Source organism: Engystomops pustulosus, chromosome 9 (genome assembly GCF_040894005.1).
Source record: "Engystomops pustulosus chromosome 9, aEngPut4.maternal, whole genome shotgun sequence".
Taxonomy (NCBI): domain Eukaryota; kingdom Metazoa; phylum Chordata; class Amphibia; order Anura; family Leptodactylidae; genus Engystomops; species Engystomops pustulosus.
Window position 1 is genome coordinate 43,172,830 of NC_092419.1, and position 23,318 is coordinate 43,196,147.

The 23,318-nt window shown below is 43.1% G+C and overlaps 1 protein-coding gene and 1 long non-coding RNA gene across 4 annotated transcripts in view; one reads left to right on the plus strand and one right to left on the minus strand.

The window, feature by feature from the left end:
* The window catches only part of LOC140076705 (uncharacterized), a 178,845-nt gene that overhangs the window by 133,042 nt on the left and 22,485 nt on the right, over positions 1–23,318 (plus strand). The window lies entirely within an intron of this gene.
* The window catches only part of IL1RAPL2 (interleukin 1 receptor accessory protein like 2), a 578,794-nt gene continuing 566,542 nt past the window's right edge, over positions 11,067–23,318 (minus strand). For all 3 annotated transcript variants that reach the window (XM_072123364.1, XM_072123365.1, XM_072123363.1), the window contains one exon: positions 11,067–17,264. In XM_072123364.1, coding sequence (XP_071979465.1) covers positions 16,570–17,264 — 695 coding nt within the window. In that variant the 3' untranslated portion in view covers positions 11,067–16,569. The remainder of the gene's footprint in view (positions 17,265–23,318) is intronic.

Consider the following 23,318-nt stretch of genomic DNA (forward strand, 5'->3'; position numbering starts at 1 on the left):
ACGGTTGTCAGACAGTGGTGAAGTTGTTGTCATGGCAGGAAGTCCGAGGGGGGAGCAGACTGAGGGATCGGAGGATGATGAGTTGACAGACCCAAGCTGGGTTAATAGGCCGGGTGACCACAGTGCTTCTGAGAAGGAGGCAAGTCCTATACCAGAACAGGTTGGAAGAGGCAGTGGTGGGGCCAGACGGAGAGGCAGGGCCAGAGCTGGTGCATCAGCGCCAAATGTTTCACATAGTCAAGCTTCCGTGGCGAGGGCTAGATTTTCAGAAGTCTGGAGGTTCTTTAAAGAAACACCGGATGACCGACGGACTGTGGTGTGCAACCTTTGCCAAACCAGGATCAGCAGGGGTTCCACCACTACTAGCTTAACCACCACCAGTATGCGCAGGCATATGAATGCTAAACACCCCACTCAATGGCACCAAGCCCATTCACCTCCGGCCGGGCACACCACTGCTCCTTCCCCTGTGTCATCTGCTAGACAGCCCCCTGCCCAGGACCCCGGCCCAAACACCTCCTGTGCGAAAACCCCATCTTCGCCTCCACGATCCTCCACAGCATCCACCAGCATTCAGCTCTCCATACCCCAGACGCTGGAGCGCAAAAGGAAGTATAGTGCAACCCACCCACACGCCCAAGCCCTCAACGTCCACATCTCCAAACTGCTTAGCCTGGAGATGCTGCGCTATAGGCTGGTAGAGACCGAGGCCTTTCAAAACCTCATGGCGGCGGCCTCGCCTCGGTATTCGGTCCCCAGCCGCCACTACTTTTCCCGATGTGCCGTCCCAGCCCTGCACAAGCACGTTTCTGACAAGGTCCACCAGTGCTGGGCCACTATATATCGCTGACGGCACATTGGTTTAACTTGGTGGAGGCTGGGACTGAGTCTGACCCTGGGGCTGCTCATATACTGCCGACGCCGAGGATTGCGGGGCCTACCTCGGTCCAGGTCTCTCAGGCCTACTATGCCTCCTCCTCCTCCCACCCCTCCTCCACCTCCTCCGAATTACCATCCGTGGGCATGGCGCCATCAGTCGGTAGCTCTAGGCATAGCAGCAGTGCCATCGCTAAGCGACAGCAGGTGATGCTCAAACTGCTGAGCCTAGGCGATAAAAGGCACACCACCAAAGAGCTATTACAGGGCATCATGGCGCAGACTGATCTGTGGCTGGCACCGCTGAACCTGAAGCCAGGGATGGTTGTGTGTGACAACGGCCGTAACCTGGTGGCGGCTCTGCAACTCGGCAGACTGACACATGGGCCAGGCATGGCCCATGTGTTAAATCTCATAGTTCAGCCATTCCTCAAGACATACCCCAATCTGTCTGATTTGCTCACGAAGGTGCGCCGCATCTGTGCGCATTTCAGGAAGTCCAGCACAGATGCTGCCACTCTCAGGGCAGCGCAGCGCCGCCTCCAACTGCCCGCTCACCGACTATTGTGAGACGTGCCCACGAGGTGGAATTCAACATTAACCATGTTATCCAGAGTTTACCAGCAGCGCAGAGCGATTGTAGACTGCCAGATGTCAACTTCCACCAGAACTGGTAGTCAGGCCAGTCAGCTTCCTCAAGTCTACAATGAGGAGTGGACGTGGATGTCTGATATGTGTCAGGTGCTGAGTAACTTTGAGACGTCAACACAGATGGTCAGTGGTGATGCCGCCATCATCAGCCTCACCATCCCGCTGCTTGGCCTGTTGAAAAACTCTCTGGTCAGCATGAAGTCGGAAGCTTTGCACTCGTCACAAGAGATGGGGGAAGAAGATTCCCTTGTTGATAGCCAAAGCACCCTCAGGTCTGTTTCTCAGCGCATATCGGAGGAGGTGGAGGAGGATGAGGAGGAAGAGGAGGAGAATGTTGGCGAGACAGAAGAGGGGAGTATTGTTCAGTCCTTCACTGTTCAGCGTGTATGGGCAGAAGAAGAGGAGTTGGAGGAGGAGGAAATGGAGAGTCAGGCCAGTGAGGGGAGTGAATTCTTGCGCGTTGGTACTCTGGCGCATATGGCAGATTTCATGCTAGGGTGTCTATCCCGTGACCCTCGCGTTCAAAGAATTTATTCCAGCACCGATTACTGGGTATTCACTCTCCTGGACCAACGGTTCCTCTCATCCCTGGAGAGGAAAGGAGTGTGAGAATACATGAATACCAGCAGGCCCTGGTGCACAAGCTGAAACAGTATTTCCCTTATGACAGCGCTAGCGGCAGAGGGCGTACTTCTGCGGGACAAGGAGCGAGGGAGAGTAGGCGAGCAGGCAGCTTGTCCAGCACTGGCAGAGGTACGCTTTACAAGGCCTTTGCCAGTTTTATGTCACCCCAGCAAGACACTGTCACCTGTCCCCAGTCTCGGCAGAGTAGGGCTGATCTTTACAGAAAGATGGTGAGGGAGTACGTAGCTAACCATACCATCGTCCTAAATGATCACACAGCCCAACTGCTGGGTTTCAAAGCTGGGCATGTGGCACGAACTGGCGCTGTACGCCTTGGACGTTCTTGCCTGCCCTGCTGCTAGCGTGTTGTCCGAGTGGGTTTTCAGTGCAGCTGGTGGCATCATCATCGACTGACAGCGCTGACAGGCTGACGCTTATCAAGATGAATAAAGCCTGGATTTCTCAGGATTTCCATTCTCCACCAGGTGAAGGAAGCTCAACCTGAATAATGTATGCACTCCTCCTCCTCATTGTCCTCCTTCTCCTCCTCTTTGTACACTAAAGCAGAGGAAACTGGCTATTTTTTGTCAGGGCCAACTGGCTCTAGCTACAGTACTCTATGTATTTAATTTTTCTGGAGGGCCACCTACCCGGTCCTCTGTTTTAAGCAATTTTTGGGAGTGCCACATACAGGCACTCAATCTATTTAATTTTTCTGGAGGACCACCTACCTGCTCCTCTGGTTTGAAAACTTTTTTGGACTGCCACATACAGGCACTATCCAAATTAAATTGTCTCCATAGCAGCCTCCACACATCGTCTTTTTAGCTGCCTCCACACGTTGTCTCCATTGCTACCTCCAAAAGTCATCCATATAGCTGCCTCCATACATCGTCCCCTTAGCAAACGAGCTGTGTCAGGCAGAGTTTTGGGTTGTTTTCATGGCTTCCACATCAAACTTGTTAACTTTGTCGCCACCCTGCTGTGTTATCCACAAAATATACTGGCAAACTTTTATCATTTACCAATATTATTTCAGCGCTTCTTGTGCATCTGTTTACATTCCCCTCACCCGCCATAACCCAAACTTATAAGAACGCTACTACACTTGATCTTATACAAAAGGTTCTTAGAAGTGCTGTTTGGGGAGTAGCCTAGAGACAGGGGCTTGGATAGGCGAAAGCTCGCCTGGCAGCGTAGCGCCAGCTCCATCCCAAGATCCAACTAACATAGTTTTAACTGCAGCACCTTTAATCTACTACTAGTTTACTGCCTCCATACATCGTCCTCTTATCGAACGAGCTGTGTCAGGCAGAATTTTCAGGTGTTTCACCAGATACATAGTGGAACTCGGCCCATCTGTCGCCGCCATGCTGGAGACCTGAAGTTGCAATCATAGCAGCGTCATATGGATGCCCCATACTGTCGCTCTTAATCATGGAACCATTTCCGAAAAAACAATTAAAAATAGAACCACTATGCTATTCAATTATTCCTAGGTGAAATAAACGACCCAGCCTGCTTTGAAAATTATAATTTTTTCAAAGTAAACGCTTCTGGCCCCCAGGCCCATTTTGGGTGGGGAGGAGCCGAGAGACAGGGGCTTGGACAGGCGAAAGCTCGCCTGGCAGCGGACCGCCAGCTCCATCCCAACATTAGGCAGCCTCAGAGGCATCCATGCATGCTGCCCCTGCTGTTTCCTGTCCATTTTGCCTCCACGATCCTCCACAGCGTCCACCAATGTCTCCATGCGCAACTTTCAACTCTCTATACCCCAGACGCTGGAGCACGAGAGGATATGCAGCACATCATCCCCTTATCAAACGATCTGTGTCAGGCAGAATTTTCAGGTGTTTCACCAGATACATAGTGGAACTCAGCCCATCTGTCGCCGCCATGCTAGAGACCTGAAGTTGCAATCATAGTAGCGCAATATGGATGCCCCATACTGTCGCTCTTCATCATGGAAGTCGTCTCCATGGCTGCCTCCACATGTCGTCTCCTTATCAAAAGAGCTGTGTCAGGCTCATTTTTCGGGTGTTTCACCAGATACGTTATGGAACTTGGTCACTATGTCGCCACCATGCTGTGTTATCGACTAAATATACCGTCAACCTTTTGTTCACATAGGAAATCATTTCAGCGCTTCTTGCTCACCTCCTTTAGTTCCTCTCTGCCACCCATTGGTTTGAAGCCTGAGTCCATTTAGGGTATGTCGCCATGACACTCTCTAGCCTGCCGCTGCTGCAGCTGCCTCTGCATGCCGTCCCCTATAGTGTCAGGGTCAATTATTGCATGTTTTAGATGCTATCTAGCCTCATTCGGTTACTCTGTCATGGCCATGCTGTTGCCCATAATTTTGGCATAATGGTACGATTAAGCAGCCTCAGAGGCATCCATGCATGCTGCCCCTTCTGTTTCCTGTCCATTTCCATGGTGTTTCCATCCTTTTCTGAGGTTCCCAGGTGTTTGGCCAAGCTTCCCTGTGCAGAGCCTTGGTCCCCTTGAAAAATGCTCGAGTCTCCCATTGACTTCAATGGGCCTCGTTATTCGAGACGAGCACTCGAGCATCGGGAAAAGTTTGTCTCGAATAACACGAGCATTTTAGTGCTCGCTCATCTCTAGTCATGACCTATACATAAATATAAAAAATATTTAGGGAAGGGGTTAATTTGATTTTAAAAAATCACAATGTTTGTTTCACTTGTTGGGTAATTTAATCATTTTGTAGACCATAAAATGGGTTGTTCGGAAATGATCACACCCATAATACAATACATTGGTTTTATACTACGGCTGTGTATGGATGATGTTATACTATCATTTGTTTCCAAACAAGATGAGGGTTGATAAGGGATGTATATATATATATATTGATATACATGAGATCCCCTACTTAAGGACACCCGACTTACAGACGACCACTAGTTACAGATGGACCCCTCTGCCCACTGTGACCTCTGGTGAAGCTCTCTGAATGCTTTACTTTAGTCCCAGGCTGTACAAACCCAAGGAACCTATCTTGTACTTAACCCGGGGACTGCCTGTATATATTGATGTTGGATGGTCCCTAATTTTGTCTAGTGTGCCCCACAGAAATAGAGACTATTAAATAATTCATTTATTTTACAATACATTTTCTTTATTGAAAAGCAGTAGTCACAAGTAAAACATTAAATGCAAACACGGACAAAGGATAGAAAATTAATTTTTTAGAATCAGAGGATAAACAAACACCTTAAGTGGAATTTGTCCAAAAATACCGAATTTATCTTTGCTACCCACGAATGTGACTGGCAAAGAGATCATCTTCCTTATTTAGAAGGTGTCAGTCTTTCAGAACTCAGTAACATGAGCCTGATTCTGCCATATTTTATTAGACATTGTGTAATTATACTATTTGGAGAGTAAATGTGTAATTACAGTTTCTAATTTCAGCTTCTAAACTTGTCAAAAAGTTTACGTTAAAGATGTAGGAGTGTGAATAGTTGTCTGCTGCTCCCCCAGTGTGTAACAAATGAAACCTCACAGTGCCCTCTATAGGTGAACATGTCTCATTACATAGGGTTACATGGCAATTTATGGAAAAGAAAATTTTTCTCTTAGGATTTGTATAGAAATATATTGTTATTTCTTTACGGACTCCACTGCTGACGCGTATAATTCTGCAGAGACGCACAGCAGGGAACTGGAACATATTAATATTTAACTTGTCATTGGTTTATAAAGCTTTTTTTTTGCTTTCAGCTATTTCTCCCAGAGAGCGGCCGCATTACAGACGGAAGGGAATCCGTATTTTTCATTTGCAGTCTTGTTTGTGGTTCAGTACAGTGTAACTAGTCTCCATGAAATCCTTTATCTAGACTCTTTACTGTTATCGCCTCATTTTACACTACATTGACTTCTGACTTGCTCCTTTTAGTGCAATATTTATTCTGCGAGATAAAACAGAACTTCTTAATATCAACATATGAAAGTCAGCGTAGTGTGCAAAATCTAAAGACAAAGCGCAGGGCACTTTAAAAAAGAAAAATATTGAGCAAGTTAGTCAGTCATGAAATGAAGACTTGTACTTTTTAGGTAGAGAGCGCTGCTGGAATTTTTTATTTGGATAGTGGGAGCCTGAAGGATGTCACCTACTACATCTGTTTGGTGAAATCCATGCTAACATTATATCATACATGTCACCCAGGGCACCAGTTCAGTTCACTGCCCTTACGTTTAAAAGGAAGCGGCCAGGGAACCTTCTTTGTCAGTCTTGGGAAATCCATCTTCACGGAAAGGCTGACTTGAATCATCTTTCCGGAGTGTCCCCAGCTGAATAATCCGAACTATTCCATAGTAAGGTTATTTCGTTTTTTCATCCCGTTTATTTTCTTAACTGTTTATGTATGTACTGTGTGTATATCTTATATGACCTTTTATTTTCTGTCTGACAACTGCATATTTTATGTCTGCATTGCAAACATCCTTATTAAACTTAAAAACTTAATAAGCCTCTGCTTGTGTTTCTGAAGTGATTTACTTTCCCAAGTTTCTTATAGCATAGAATATTTAGTTATCATATGTTCTCTGTGATTTACCAATGTGGGTTGTCTGCTGAAATGAGGTGCCCACGTCCTTCCTAGTATTAGTAAATTGTGGGTGGTACTGCCACTAGGCAGTAGATTTGTCATAAATACAGCTTCTTGGGTGGTTCAGTGGAATTTATATTGTAAATTGGGAGGATCCCTAGTGTAAGTGTACCCATGATCCTGATATTGTTATTCCCCATGCCATAAAAAATTCAGTTTGTTGTAAAGCTAAATCAACCTCTATTGATATTGATACATTGTAGCTCAGCCATGCCTCAAGCTCCCTCCTAGACAAGGGGCCTATTTCTCTTCTAATGCCAATTATTGTTTCACACTTCAGTGTATGGAGCTGTGTTAGGTGCCATCTTCTGAGGAACAAGCTTAAGCTTCAATGCTTCAATTTTGTGTCTTTCCAACATAATGAACAATTTTAATTCAATGTTTTATTTTACGAATTTGCAAAAACGTGGTGTTATTGACGTTTATTTTTCCATTACGGGGTTAACCACAAGTTGTAACTGTTTTAATGATTTGATAGACCAGACATTTTGGGGTGTGGTGATACCTTACATGTTTGTTCATTTTGATAAACCTAATCCCAGGTAGTGACAATGCAAGGTAACATGGGCCACCATTGAAGTGCCACAGGCAACACCTTTTATCAGTTCTAATATGTTTTAATAGTAGGTTTTTGCTGCATAATGCAGGAAACACTTCCTAAACAGTCAAGGTAGCTACCTTCTCTAGGTGTGTGTCTCTGTTGTGGATGGATAGTAAGGTCCCCCTTAGCTAGTATGAGTTGTTTCATATTTAAGCTACTAGGGACCTTATCTCTTTGTATATGTGGGTAGATGGTGGATCTAATGGAGGATCTGTCCTCAATGGTGGAACTAAGAAAATCATGGACACATATCTACATGTCCAATGTAATATAAAGCTCATCTTCTGCACATCAGAGGGCCCCAGTTGCTCCAGGTTTTCCTGTTAACTTTGGTGGAGATCTCCACTTGACCTAGATAGATTGTGTCAGCCTTTGAGAACATCAGAATTGTGAACAAAGGACCAAAGCTGGGAGATGTTGCCAAGTGGCCTAACGTTTACTGATGATGCATGTGGCACTGCAGCAGTCAATATCTTAGGTCAATGCCCACATTTCTCACATCCAATTTTCAGCTGAGCCCAGGAAACACTGGATGGTTCATGTGGAAGGAAAGTAAGACCTGTAGTCCGGATGCTTGGCTTGCTACCTAATTTGCATGCTGATTTCTAGCATTTTCTCTGCAATAAAGCTTTTGGTAGGTGTAATTCATCTGGCTAAACTTTTGGATTCTTTTCCTTCAGGTTTTTATTATCAGTTGCTTTCTCTGTGCATACAATGAACAAATTTCAAAAGCTTAAAGCGTAATTAACCCTTAAATTACTCTTTTTAGGCCTTTAGGACACAGAATCTGACAGGAAAGAAGGAAAAAGCATCCAAAATCTGTAACTTTTTTTATTTTTCCACATATGTCGCTGGTTAAGAGTTGGTTTTTTGCATAACGAGTTGTAATTTATAGTGGGTCTCCAATGGAGGTGCATATAATTTATTGAGGATAAAAAACATAAACCCTACTGAGAAACCCTAAAGGTTAGTTCCTCTCTATCTTACATATACATTGTATGAAGTCTGTCATCCCCTATCCACAGAGACCCCCAGCAACCATGAGAATGAGGGGTCAAGAATTCTTCCTGCAGATTTATTCAATATAATAAGGCAATAAGAGAACTGAAAATTGCCAAGCACAGCGCTCAGTTATTTCTGTTAAACCTGAGGGCGGTGTGCAGTGGAACCCCACGGATCAAACTGTTTACCTTTATCCTGGGTACCAAACCCCTTTTATTTAGTTTCCCTATAGTTTATATGACAATTTTTTTTTTGTTTTCTCATTTCACAAAAAAAAAAACTTTTTTGTATTAAAGGGGTTTATGGAGGATTAAACAACCAGTCCTCAGGGGGTCTCTGGAAGATTATGTAGTAAAGCATTTTTACTATTGCCCATTTTTGATAAATATTTCCTTTTTTATACCTAGGCAATGAGTATCTGTCTAGTAGACCTGACTTGCTCCATCAGCCATTTTCAGAAAAACCTGCTTTGTCTTCTGCCACCAATTATTTTCAATTACAAGCAGCGGAAATGATTGAAGCACAATGACAACCATAGATTCAGTCCTCAGATATGAGACAATTGGTACAAAAACAGTGTAAATGGAAAATTAAAGGGGTTGTCCGATCATTTTTATTATCCTGCAGGCAGGCTGTGGAGGGATTTAAAAAAAAAAAAACTGTGCTCCCCTCCTCCATTGCCCCCGGTGTCCCGCGCCGCCATCTCTCCGGTCTGTGCCCCTGTTTGCCAGTGGCTCTAAAGCTGTGTTGTGGACAGGTGTCGGCTGGCTGAGGGGCCAGTTGGAAGCCAGTTGGAAGCCGATCTCAGCATAATGTCCGTGCCCCTGTAAACAAACAAGGGCACAGAACGGAGAGACAGCAGCTCGGGGAGCGATGGAGGAGGTGAGTACAGGGTGGTTGTTTGTTTTTTTTTGTTGTTTTTTTTATCCTTCCCTAGCTTGCCTCCAGGATTTAAAAAAAAAATTGGACAACCCCTTCACGGTGTGAAATCATTGTAGATTGAGCTACAAATTTCCTTTACTTTACTTGTCCTGCACCTAGTCATCGGGAGAAGTTACTTAGAACTGATGTTGCCTCATGGATTGAAGAGTTGTAATTAAATGGAAAATAGCTTAAACAGTGTTTCTAGAATTTTTCTTATTCTCCTGCTGTCCTTTTAATAGGTTTTTTTTTATGTTGAATAATTGAAGGTCTATCACCCCACTGGTTCGTCAAGGGCCAATGATCTCCTCATCACTTGTGATTAAATACATTATAAACATGAGACCGTGTGAGTGCAACTCCTAATGTTTGATACTGAGATGAATGTGACCCTTTAATTCATCTAGATGTGCAGTTGTTGTGGGCATTATTCTTGCCCTGTATGCTGTATCTGAATGACTAAGAGGGCAGAAACTCTTAGTAATCCCGAAGTGTTATGTGCCCCCGCAGGGAGTTAATACATTGTCCCCGTTCAGTATTAGGATGATCACCAATCTGTTAGGGTGCTGTCACACGTTCTTGGACCGTTCTTGGTGCGTTTTTAATAGCACTGAAAACACGTGCATTTTACATGTTTACCATATTTTTGGCTGTTTTTAATCTGTTTTGTCTTCAAGTCTGGAAGTGCCGGCAGACATGAAAATGTTAATACAGCTGCTTACGCTTCCAGCAAAAAAGCATCCGTTTTTGGTGCTTTTAAAAACACACCATGTGACTGCACCCTTAAGGTCTTCAGATATTTCCTTCAGTTATATTGTTAACCAAAACCATGTTTGAACACACAGAAGAGGTGCAAGTCTTTCCATTATACCTTCTCTGTGTGGTCACGGGAAAGACTTGCAAGTGTTTTGTGTGTTTGAACACTCCTGGTGTAGGCTCAAAATAACTGAAGACCAAATGGAGATTTTAAATGTCCCTTGCTTGTTGCTTTGCATAAGAAGACAATGGGTCAAATTTATCTTGGTCTAAGCACCTAAAATCTGGTGCACAAGCCATGAAATAGGGCTATTTTTTTCCTTTATGCCACCTCCATGCAAAGTGGGCGTGACTGGTGCAGTGGGTGGGGTTGGGGCGTTCTAGCAAAGTGCCTACGCATAAAGCTATAGCCTGCGCCTGTTCAATTACTATAACAAAAGCTCTCAAAAGGGTTGAAAGTTCTGGTATGTGGTGTATTGTTATAGACTTCCAACATGTTAAAAGGGATGTCGCCTCAAAGACAGTTAACCTTTAATGGTTGCCATCCTTAGCTCAGCAGCCTATGGCAAAGAATCTTCGTGACAATAGGTTACCAAGCCCAGTAGTGTTGGCTAGAGTAGAGTTGACGGCAGCATGGACAACCAATTCCTCTTGTGCTTTAAGGCTATAATCACATCCGTGTCATCCTCTGTGAGGATTATCCTTGTTAGATTTTGTCAAGGGACAAATAAGTGCCCCCTCTGCTGGTCTTCGTGATCATGGATATCATAATGGAACCTCCTTATTATCATTGGGGGCCATCAAAACACATTTGTATCCATTATGACAGCATTGTGCTTCCTGAATGAGAATAGTAGATGTGAACCCAGAGAGCAGAAAATATTATAACTCTAGAATTTTTTTCTGATTAGGGGTTATGTCTTCATATTGGTTATTTTACATGAAATTAAAAGTGGACACCCACATGCAGTTAAATACAGTTATAGCTAAGATACAAAATCTTCTTTTAAGATAACACTTTATTAGCAAACCAAGTTTTTGGGTCACGTATGTCTTAGTCCAGGCATCAATGTGACAGCATCTAATGAAAAGTACAAGTTTACACTGAATACTATGTATATCACCGGTACAAACATATTCCCACAACGCACTAGAAACTTTTACCTGAACTTTAGAGGGACAGAGAGCAGTTCTCTGTGTTTAGTTGTGGATGATTATCAATGCAATTGTAATACTATCAATTGAACAGGCCTGAAGTCTCAGGAGTATTGCTCTGGGATTCATCCTATTGCTGGCATTTTGTAGTGTTTTATATATTCTTGTGTGACATTACAACACTGATAGGAACAGACGTTTCATACAGCAATAGAAAAAGTAAAAGCATTGAGGGTTCTTTGTGAACCTGGAAAAGTGACATCATGTGCATCTGTTTTCTGATACCATATAACTACGTTATATATCTTTCCATAGAAACACAAATATGAAGGTAGATTGACTATACTTACACTGGTTATCCCAGCATCAAAGTTATTCCCTATCCACACATTAGGAGATAACTTGCTGATTGGTGAAGGTCTCAGCAGTGGGGCCCCTATGGATCACAAGAACGAGTGTATGTATAGAGCAGGTAGGTGCTCATGCTCTTACTGCTCTATTCATATCTATGGTGCTGACAGAAATAGCTACATGTATTAATAATAATAATTCCTTTATTTATATAGCGCACACAGATTCCGCAGCGCTACACAGAGTTTGCCAAATCCCTGTCCCCATTAGGGCTCACAGTCTAATCAACCTACCAGTATGTTTTGGAGTGTGGAAACCGTATTGGCTACTTCCATTAGTCACATAGACAGTGAATGGCAGAGCAGTCCGAATGTGCAACCTGCCGCTCCATTTGGAAGTATTACAGACCTCTGATCCAATCATGAAGTTGTCCTGTGGATACAAATTAACTTGGATTACCCCTTTAAACTACAAACTAAATAACAGCGTTATTTCTTATCCTCTCAATTGCCTGAAAGTCTCAGTTCACATAGCATTTGATTGTATTCTATCAGTGGCCTTGGTGGTGGTGGTGTTGACATGTTACTCCTACAGCAGTTTGACACCACAGTGAAGTTTTTAGGATAACTTTCCAAGTCTGCGAATGTCTATGATGTGTGTAGAGATGAAGCAGTGGCTGTTACTTCAAAATCAAATGAAAACAAGACTTGTTATTTCAAAGAATGGTAACCGCCCAATCATCAGATAGGTTTCAGTCCAGTGCGGTCTTTAACCAGATATGACTACAGACTGTACTTGTCTGTAACGTGTCAGATGATACTGCTGGGATTTCCATGATGTTTTTATTGGACCATTACCATTTTTGATATTTGAGTGCTGACCATGACTTCATCTCTCTATTGTCACTGGAAGAAAAATAAGACTTTCTCATGTACTGGGAGGTGAGTGAGACCTTAATTATTTGCATCATCTAGGACAATGTATTACACAGAACTGATCTGAAGTTCAAAGACATTAATAGAGCAATGGTCATGGGATATCGGGCCCTTGCCATGTCAGGGAGGGTCACTGCAGTCAGACCAGCAGCAATTAGACACTTATTCCGTACGCTATAGGGTGGTTAGAAGTGACCTCAGTGGCCTTAGTAGGCCTAAAAGTCTCAGTGATCTGGGATTGGTTGGCAAGAATGCATTCGCTTTATGTTATGCTATCTGCACACGACATAGAATTGAGGCTCAGCCCTGTTCATGAGTGGACTCTTCGAAAAAGCAAAGGCTGAGCACGCCTGTGGATGATACCCGGGGTTTGCAAACAACCATCTACGTTTTGTGCAAGTAGTTTTAGGCAGTGCATTCCTAGCAGTTGCCCTGACTCAAATATATCCTAAGGTCAAGCAGGCCACACTGTACATATTTATTAAGTGTTCTACAGTTCAGTCAAATACTGCTCTCCTAAACTAGCTGAAAATACCAAATGACAACATAATGGCACAGTCTTATGGAAATGTTATGTGCAGCCATGTGTTCTGCTGTGCTCACATCTGCATTGGTGGACGTCAGAATTAAAGGGACAAGTCAAAATCTGTTAGGCTCCATTTCAAGTCATAGAATCGGTTTGGTTCTGATGGATGTCTGCTGTGTGGTGTTGAATTGCTGTGACAGAATTGGTAATGTCATGCCAAGATGACCCAATAGATCAATAGTGTCTTCTGATCCTCACTGTAAACACATCTTTCCATAAGGCCTCGCATGCGACAACCTATTTGGCCCTCTAAAAGTTGAGGGTCATAGCAACCAATTACAATGAGGCCTAAACTTATTTGGACTCCGAAGACATCACATTGTGAATTCGGTGTTATATATAATATAGAAAAAACACTAGGAGACTTCATGTACTATGGAGATGAGAGAATGTGTGTCACTTCAGATGCAGTCTCCTGAAAGGACATCTATCGCCATTTCCTCAGTTTTAGACTGTCCCATAATGCACCCTCGTTATCTGTAGGGCATGAGGGATCTTCCTTTCGCTTCCTCCAGGGCCTTCGTCACATAGAGAAAATAACTTCTAAAAATGTTCAAATGAGCCGGAGGTGCTCAAGGTCCCTTCCGACGAGCGCCTCCTGGCTCTTCCATGACCTAATTGCGCCTGTGCGAGGATTCCAGACAGCCAGGTGACGTCACCAGCTGTCAGGCCGCAGAGAGGCATGGGAGCAGGGAATAACAAGACTATTTTCTCGATGTAACGGATGCCCCAGAGAAAGCGCAAAGAGGATCCCTCATGCCCTACAGGTAACAAGGGTACATTATGGGACAGTCTACCACCGAGAAAATGGTGATAGATGTCCTTTAAAATGATTTCTCAGGATTTTAATATTGATTCTTGTCACTGCTAGGTATCTGGAAGTGCAACTTTCTGGGTATCAGTAGATTTAGGGGGCTCCAATGCTCCTGCGAGCACAAAATCATCAGGGGTGGCTCGTTTAATTTTGTTATGTGCCTATGCCAGGTACTGCAACATATTATGTAAAAACCTCCAAACCTACGACATGTAGGGATTTTCTGGGATTAAAAATACAAATAGCACCACAATTCTGGGCTGACAGTACCTGGTATTAGGGCTCCGTTTAGTCTGACAAAACTAACAAACCAACTGTTTTACTCTTTTTGGATAAATAAGGGGACTCTTTATTGTAATTGTGAAAAAAATGTATAAGACACTACAGGATTAGAAAAACATTACATTTTTTTTCCTTCCAAAAACAGTGCCCCACTAGTTAATGTTTTGTGTTGGTATTGCATTTCATCTCCATTGAGATGAGGGTAGTTGAGGATATGCAACCTATCGAGGGATATGGCCCTTTTTTTGGATGAAAGTAGCCAGGTTTTTCCAAAATTTTGGTCCATACGTACCTGATGCCAGTAGTGTAAGGGTTTTTGCCTGCTCGAACAATAGAATCTAGACATTTATATTAGTGCAGTTTTTATTGGTGCAATTGGAGCATGTTACAAATTGGTTAGTCTGTGAATATCCTTTATGTATCTGTTAATCTATCTATTAATTTTTCTTTACAAAAACAATTCCCTTATAGGGCTTTATGTGTACACCTGTGACCTGTCAATTTTGACCAGGTATCATGCTAGAAAGAGGAAGGGTATTAACTAATCTAATTTACCTATTCAATTGAAAAAAAAAAAAATTCTGATGTAAAAAAAAATTACAGAGAATAAAAAAGTTATTTCCTATCCAAAAGACTGAATGGTGAGGGACCAACTTCTGGGATCCCATTCTCACTAATTGAAGGAGCAGCAGGACTAACAATAGATTATATTGTTATAAATTATGACAACCAAAGATAAAAATTACTATTGAAGCCAGATAGATCCCTGATCTATGGGACCTGTTCATGTACATGAACGGAGGAAGATCTGCTTAGAACTGGATTATAATCTGTATAGAATTTTCAATATTTGTACAGAACATTGACTATTGCTCATATTCTGTAGATGTTTCTATAGGATAAAGGATGTTATCATCTAAATAATAAGGGCCACTGGATCTTGCCACCAGCACAAGGATGCAAGCTCACAAGTGCCCGCATTGTGATTGGTGCAACTGCTCAACCATTCACTTCTTTGGGTCTGCCAGACATTTCCATCCCAGAAGGCCCAAAGAACTGAACAGGGGGGTAGCTGAAGAAACACATCATTTCTCTATTCACCTGGGAAACTTGGGACTGTGTTCACTACTGAGGGTACCTGTGTCCTGTGGGTAAATGGGAAACCCCTTTAAAGAGAACTCATCAATGAACACAAAATGGTACACAACACCATTAATTTCATTGGAAGACCTCAGTTTGCTGTATGTTTCCATCCACCGATAAAAAAAAAAATATTTATATAATATTCCCCTTGTTGGGGAGTGACAAGATCCTCAGAAAAATGTTGCACTCGTGTGCAGTTGGCGTATAAGGGAAAACACAGACAATAGGTGCCGACACCCATCATGGATGTTACCGGTGAGAGTTCAGCCAAACTTGAACTTTTTGCTGAAGTCTGTGTTCAGGTCCAGGTACATGTGTTCATATCATGTTTGGGTACACATTTATCAATACTTAAACTGATGGATTTTTAAAAACAAATTGATGTTTGTACTTGGCGTCAGGTTCTCTTTAAGACCTGCATATAGGTGTGATTTGGAGCCGTAGAAACCTACTCTAGACTGTAAAGTTATACTATATATGGAATATTCCAATATTTCCTTTCCTTACATGTATCCTAGACACCCGTAACACGTGAATACGGATTTTGAATAGTGAATATTGTTGCAATAAAGTAAGAGAAGCATGCTCACTACAGATGTAAGGAACCAGAACAATGCTGTGCTTAGTGCGCAACGCTAAACCCTTCCCAGCTAGAGCTATCCCAGCCTTTTACCTAAAGGTATCATCAACATTTTAACTCTATTGTGCAGTTTTATTGATGGACAATGTGACAATCTCACAAGAAGTGGACAAACCCTCGAAGGTGTCACATAATCCGTGCTTTACAAAAAAAAAAATAAAATAACATTATTAGAATGTGCTATGACATTTGCATAATTATAAGTCTAAAATAACTATAGTTAACATTTTTTTTATTGTATTGAAATAACTTTCGAAATATATAGAAATTAATCCGTACGCACTGAACGTTAGTCCATAAGATTGAAACATCTAAACTAAAATATTTTTTCTTTTTTTCTTTTTTTTTTCAATTCTCCTGACATTGCCGTAAAACATTTACACCATATTTTGTTTTATATATATACTTTTTTTAAACTATGTTGGAACTAAAAAAAGGCAGGATCCTTCATATCAATATCCTGGGATTGTAAACAAAATGCTCCAGTAGAAAACTGAGTAATTGTGCCATTGCTTGAAAGCTTCCTTTGGCACCCCTGTGGCATGAGTCTCAGAGAGCTTGTAGAGCAGCAGAGACGAGAGGTCTGTGTCCTAAAATGCTACCAAATATCACTGGAAATGCCAAGCTCCCTCGAGGAGATTGGTATAAATGTACTATTCCCATGGAACTCCTGGGGGTCCTTGGCTGCGCTGCTGTGGCTCAATTGTCCATTGAGAAGAGATAATGGGATATTGCAATATGTATGGTGGTTGCCTAGGGATGCTACTGGCATAACCGGGGCTGGCTTCTCATACTCATAAGCTCTGCAGAAATGTCTCATTTGTATGGCTTCTGCATGATGGTAGCCAGACATATCTTCTGATGGTGGCAGAGTGCCTGATGTTCCCGTTACTGCAATGGAGGGTACAGTTTGTAGGTCTCCAAAAAGACTCTGTTCACCACTGTCCATGACGTGCTGCCTGGACAGAACTTCTTTCTTTTTTGCAGGCATTTCATAGACTAAGCGCTTCCAAAATTTTGAGTTGAGTTTGCTGCTTTTTGGACCATCCCATTTGATTAATGACTGGTGTTTGATGGCGTGTTTTAGGGATTCTACTTCTTGATAATTGACTTTTCCTCTCAAATTGGTGCATTCTATTAATATGACTTTGATTTCCCCGCTGGTCAGCATATTGTGGAGTCTGCTGTCCAGCACAAAGATGCTCCAGCCCCTTCTGATGACATAATCTGGTGTCAGCACTATGATGAGCCTTCTGCTTTGCTCAACGCACCTCGCCAGATCTTCCATGTAAGCTGTAAGACAGAAAGAGCAGATTCAAAGTTAAATTACTTCCAAATGCTTTGTATTTAGAGTTAGGTGTGATTGTTTTTAAGGTTCTGGTGCATCCCATGCGACCCTGACTTATTGCTGGATTGGTGGCTACCAATCCGGCGATATGTCCAGCTCTAGCAGTATGCACCCAGACCTGAACTTAAACTTCAGGTCCGCTCATCTCTATTTGTAATGTATATCTAGGGTTGTAACATAAACCCTGTGTTGACTTGGTATGCCATGATTCAATCAATAAGTAGGATTTCATCTCGGGCGTCTACATGTAGCCACTACATAAGGCGCCGCCCGTGGTGAAATCCAGCACCTATTGACAATAAAGGAGGTTGTTATATACTTTGCATTAACAATACATCTTAGGAGCTTGTGTACAACACTCTCCTGTCTTATCTATTATGATCTGTTATTCCCTCACTCGTTGGAGGAACCTTACTGTGCATAATAACAAGCTATCCTGATGAACTGTAAAAGAATAATGTACTAGTTGGTGGTCAGACATAAAAGGCAGAGCTTGATTGTATTTAGTTACTACTTTTTCTATGTAGTGGTGGATTTGACTACAATTGACCTAGTAATATCTAGGATTTATGTCAAACCAAGTTTCATTTCTAAAATATTTTAACTTAATGCATACAATGACTGAAATAAACCATAGTTGCAGCCTGTGCCAATCCCAAGGGGCCAAACAGTAGTTAGTAAAGTTGCTTTATTAGTCATTGACTAATAAATAAAATGTTATACCTATCCACTAGAACAGATGGATAATATTCTTCCCAATAAGAAGAATGAGAGATTTCAAGTTCTCCTTATCTGCTGGATAGCAAAGGAACCTCCAGGATCTGGCTGCGCCATATTCCAATCCGAGAAGTCCTGTGCTCCATTGTAGGTCTAGTTAAAAGGACAAACTTTCTAATTGTAGGGGGGGGGGGTGTCAACACCAGAGGTGACCCCTTCCCGCAATTATATATGTATCCCCTGTGGGCTAGATGGTGAATGTCTATTCTCTCCACTGATTCTATAGAAGATGGCTCCTTTTGCTGTACTGGTTTATTATAGGAGTCATTTACAGCAAGTCCTGTGTGACTAGGAAGAGGTGACACTATAGCTGCTAAAACAAGATTTTAAAGGAAACCTACCATTTGATTTGATGCATTATGAACCAAACATACCTTGAGACTGCTGTAGCTACACTGATGCAGAAACATATCTTGTTTAATCCCTGAGATGAGTGGTTTTGCTGAAAAAACTATTATAAATTTCAGTATAATAAGGAAGGTGTCACTCGTTAGCGGTTTGATTCCGTTTCATCATGGAATCAAAACGCACTGGTGGCCGATCGCATATGCGTTTGTTTGCAAACGCACCAGTCCGCAATCAACACCCGGTGTCTCGTATTGTGTAGCTGTGAGACACCGGGCACTGATTGCAGATCGCATGCATTTGTATACAAACGCATATGAGATTGACGGTGTGCTGCCCCAGTGCGTTTTGATTTTGTTACAAATCTGTCGCTCATGTGCCTGCCTCGGAGCTTCTCCTCTTGCACTGCTTCGGAGAATGATGTAATCACTGACAGGCAGAAGTAATCAATCCCTGCACCATTCCTCAACTGATGTATATAAGTCATCCAGCTCATGTTGATTAGTCCTGTCTGGACAGTTCAGAATGCTCGATGTAATGTGTTTATGAACAGCAAGCAGCATGCAACCAAGCTTTCCCAAGGTCCTGAAATTTACAGCAAAACCACTCAGTTCAGGGATTTAACAAGATATGTTTCTGCATCATTGTAGCTACAGCATTCTCAAGGTATGTTTGGTTTATAATTCATGAAATCAAAACGTAGATTTCCTTTAAGAAATCAGTTCTCTGGTCACCCTTTCCATTCAACAAAAACAATAACTGTATAAATATCTCCATAATAGTAAAAGGGATCTCAATGTAACCAGTCACAATTTCTTTAGTATCGTAGCTCCAAGGTACAGTGTTAAAATGTAATCTCAAGCTTCTGTATTATAGTCAAAATTGCTTTCCATCACTTCTCATGTTAGGCTGTGCTGGAAAACTGTAATTTGTGCTGTAAAAATGAACACAGGCATTTAAGCAAATTGCAAGCTTGTCTGGCCTCCCCTTCCCATCCTGCAATGGTAGCATTTTGATAATTTTGCTAATTACATGCAATATATTCTCCTAGAGCAGTGTTTATTTTAATGAGTTTGGCTTCGGAGAAGGTATTAATGATATACTGTGACTTTAATATTTCCCGGTGCTGCCAGCTAAAAAGATCTGTCATGTTTGGAGCCAAGTATCAAAGGTATAAGTATTGCTGCGGCGGATCGAGGCTCCAATTACAAGAGCAGAACAATAACACACACCCTCGTGTGGCTGTAACTTATAATTACACAGTCATGAACTTAACTTTCCAAGGCAGCGTCCAATCAAGTCTTAAAGAGACTTTAAATTACCATGTGCTGATGTAATCAGCCGCTGCAGATCCCTTTAATTAGTATGTTCTGGAGAGACGCACTATGTGAACCCTCCAACACAAACATCCATTTTCTGATCTCGATATAAATTGCAGGTGTTTGTAACATGACAGACACAGACAGAAATCAAGCACAAGGATGCTTATTAACACCGTTGCCTTCCAAAAAAATGAGACAGTGGGAGGATTCTGTAGAGGAAACTGTAGGAATTCTAGTGGAGAAGAGAATCGGGCAGTGCCCGGATGTTACTTCCATAGTACCAGGGCATTGGCTTTCTACTTCTACTTGTACAAGGGACAAAATAATACAATATAACAAAAAAAACATAGAAGGACAGATTCACAAATACATTTTCATACAATGCAGATATAAGACATTCTTGGGCGACATTCCGATCACAGTTTTATGATAAGAGTATATGTCAGGAAAGTTCCCATCATATATGCAGAGCGTATCCATCCTATACCAGCCTCTGCACATTATACACTCAGAGCAGGCAATGGGGGACAGATGCAAAGTGTTGCATCCACCCCTGGCCTCCACTGAGTTCACTCCTATACCCTCTTTAAGGGGGAGGAGTAGGACTAAATATTCCACTTTCTGTGCAATTATCTCGACATATCCTTGCAACGGATAAGAAAAATGAGATGTGATTGAGGCCTTAAACTGTGCTAGGTTTATTATAGTAACTAATAATGGATAGCACTTTCAGTTAGTTTGCTTGGGCCAAGTTTATACTTTCCTTTAATAATAGTGGGAAAAAAACCACATCAGGGTTTTTATCCACTATTAACGGATGTGTCATGGAAAATAAGAAAATAATGGAGGGTGCTTTTAAGTATATGGGGACGGAAGATGAACCCAGTGTCGGACTGAACCGCCGGGGTCCCGGTGAAAGCCCCGATGGGCCCCGACACCTTCTGGCTCCGCCGCCTAGTCGCGTCGACCCCGCCCCCTTTTCCCGGTTTGCTACTTCAACTGTGCCCGATGGAGTGGAAAACAGTGATGATGCAGAGAGCTGTGAGCTCTCCACATCATCATTGTGCCTCTCTGTTGCTGTGTACAGCAGGTCGGCAGGTGCAATATGATGATGTCATCACCTGCCAGCCTGTTGTACACAGCAGCAGAGAAGATGAGGAGCTGCTGGGGAACCTGGAAAGGTGAGGTATGTGTTGTTTGTTTTTTTAAACTTATGTTACAAAGAGGAGAGGGGGCCACACTATGAGGGGGGAGTTGCGGGGGTCAGAAAAAGTGGGGGAGATAAGAGAAGGAGATACCAGGGGCCCCACAATAAGAATGGGAGGTACAGGGGGACAATATTAAGAGGAGGGATGTAGAGGGGCCATAAGGGGGGGTGAGAAAGGGGGTACAGAAGATCAGGGGGTCCACAATAAGTAGGGGAGATACCAGGGGGAGAACAATAAGAGGGGGCAGATGAGGGGGCTACATAATGAGAGGGAGATGAAAGGGGGCCCATAATAAGAGTAGGAGAGGTGAGAGTACCACAAATGAGAGGGGGAACAGAAGATGAGGGGGGGCAAGATAGGGGGACATTAGAATGGGTTAGAAAAAGAGGGGGAGATGAGGGGGGATACTTGGGGATCCACAATAAGAGGGGGTAGAGGGGATACAAAATGAGGGGGAGATACAAGGGTCAACATTAAGAGAAGGGAGATGAGAGGCAGCAAAGAAGATGAGGGGGGACAACAATAAGAGCAGGTCAGAAAAAGAGGGGGCGATACTAGGGGGCTCATAATGAGAGGGGGAGATGAGGAGGCTACATAATGAGGGTTGGACAAAGTGATTCCACAATAAGAGGGGTATATACAAGGGGGCCCATAATTAGAGGGGGGAGAAGAGAAAGACCACAATAACGGGGGAAATGAGAGAGACCCAACATTTTTTAGTATATAGCCTGCGACCCCTGCCCCCCAGTATATAGCCTGCAACCCCTGACCCCCAGTGTATAGCCTGCAGCCCCTGCCCCTCCCAATATATAGCTAGCAGCCCCTGCCCCCAGTATATAGCCTGCAGCCCCTGACCACAGTATATAGCCTGCAGCCCCTGCCCTCCAGTATATAGTCTGCTGCTCCTGCCCGCAGTATATAGCCTGCAGCCCCTGCCCTCCCAGTATATAGCCTGCAGCCCCTGACCCCTAGTACATAGCCTGCAGCCCCTGCCCCCAGTATATAGCCTGCAGCACCTGCCCTCCAGTATACAGCCTGCAGCGCCTGACCCCCAGTAAATAGCCTGCAGCACCTAACCCCAGTATATAGTCTGCTGCCCCTGCCCCCAGTATATAGCCTGCAGCCCCTGCCCCCCAGTGTTTATTCTGCAGCCCCCTGTCCCCAGTGTTTAGCCTGCAGCCCCTGCCCACAGTATATAACCTGTAGATGCTGCCCCTCCTGGCAGGTCCTCTTCTCTCCATTGATGCTTCGGCTCCAGTTCCCTTGTCCGATAAAGTTGCTTGCGTCATGACGTCAGCTGTTCACTGACATCATAGCGTATGCCAATGGCAGCAAGCAGCTGACGTCATGACGGCACCGCACGGAGACACAGAACTGAAGCCGACATCAATGGATAGAAGAGGACCTGCAGGGGGGGGGGGTGTCGGAAAGTGAGTACACATTTTGTTGTTTTTTTTCTTGACTCGAGTAAGAGCACGTTCTTTTTGCTGAAAAACTTGGCTTATTCTCAAGTATTTACGGTCAATATTCCCATGTAGCGGTAGGTGGGCCCTCAAAATCAATTTCACTGGTGGGCCCTTGGTCCCCCAGTCCGACCCTGGATGAACCATAGACCTTATGTTCACCTTTCCTTTTGAGCATATGTGAAGATCTCCTTAAATGGAGATTACAAAGCCATGAGGCAGGTGTGAACTGGGTCTCGGCTTAAAAAAATGCATTTCCTTGAGTTATCACCTGAATCCAGATGTGAAAGTTGCGACTTTTGTAAAAGTCTATGGCTGCCCCTGACTAGGCGTGGAAAATAGCTTGGAACTGATTGTGACTTTTGTTTGATCCTACCATATACTGCCATACTGCAGTACAATCAGACAACTTAAGGGTTAAAGTATTGTAGGGGGTCTGAAAAATAGTAAAAATAAAAAAGGTATTAGTCTGTAGGTAGGTAGTACCGGTAATGTTTTATAAGTTTAATTTCTGCTGACAGGTTCCCTCGAAGGTTCGTAGGCAAAATAATAATAATTTAGATGCAGTAGAAGGTCCTTTTACAAAACAATGTCAATGGTAGCACTTGACAGGGCTTTTAGGTTTATAAATAACGGAGACAATTTGCCACTGATACATCTCTTCCAGTGCTTGAAATCAAGAGCGCTGTGCCAAGACATCATTGTACGAGATGGAAGGATTTTGATTAGATATTCTTTGTGTCTAAAGATGCATGAAAAGGATTTTATGTTCTTTCAGGGTATTTTTATCACAATAAAACCATTCTTTAAATTTGGGAAAACTTATCATTAGGTTGTCGCAACAGTGTGCATTCTGCATCCTAGATATAATGTATATATTGTAC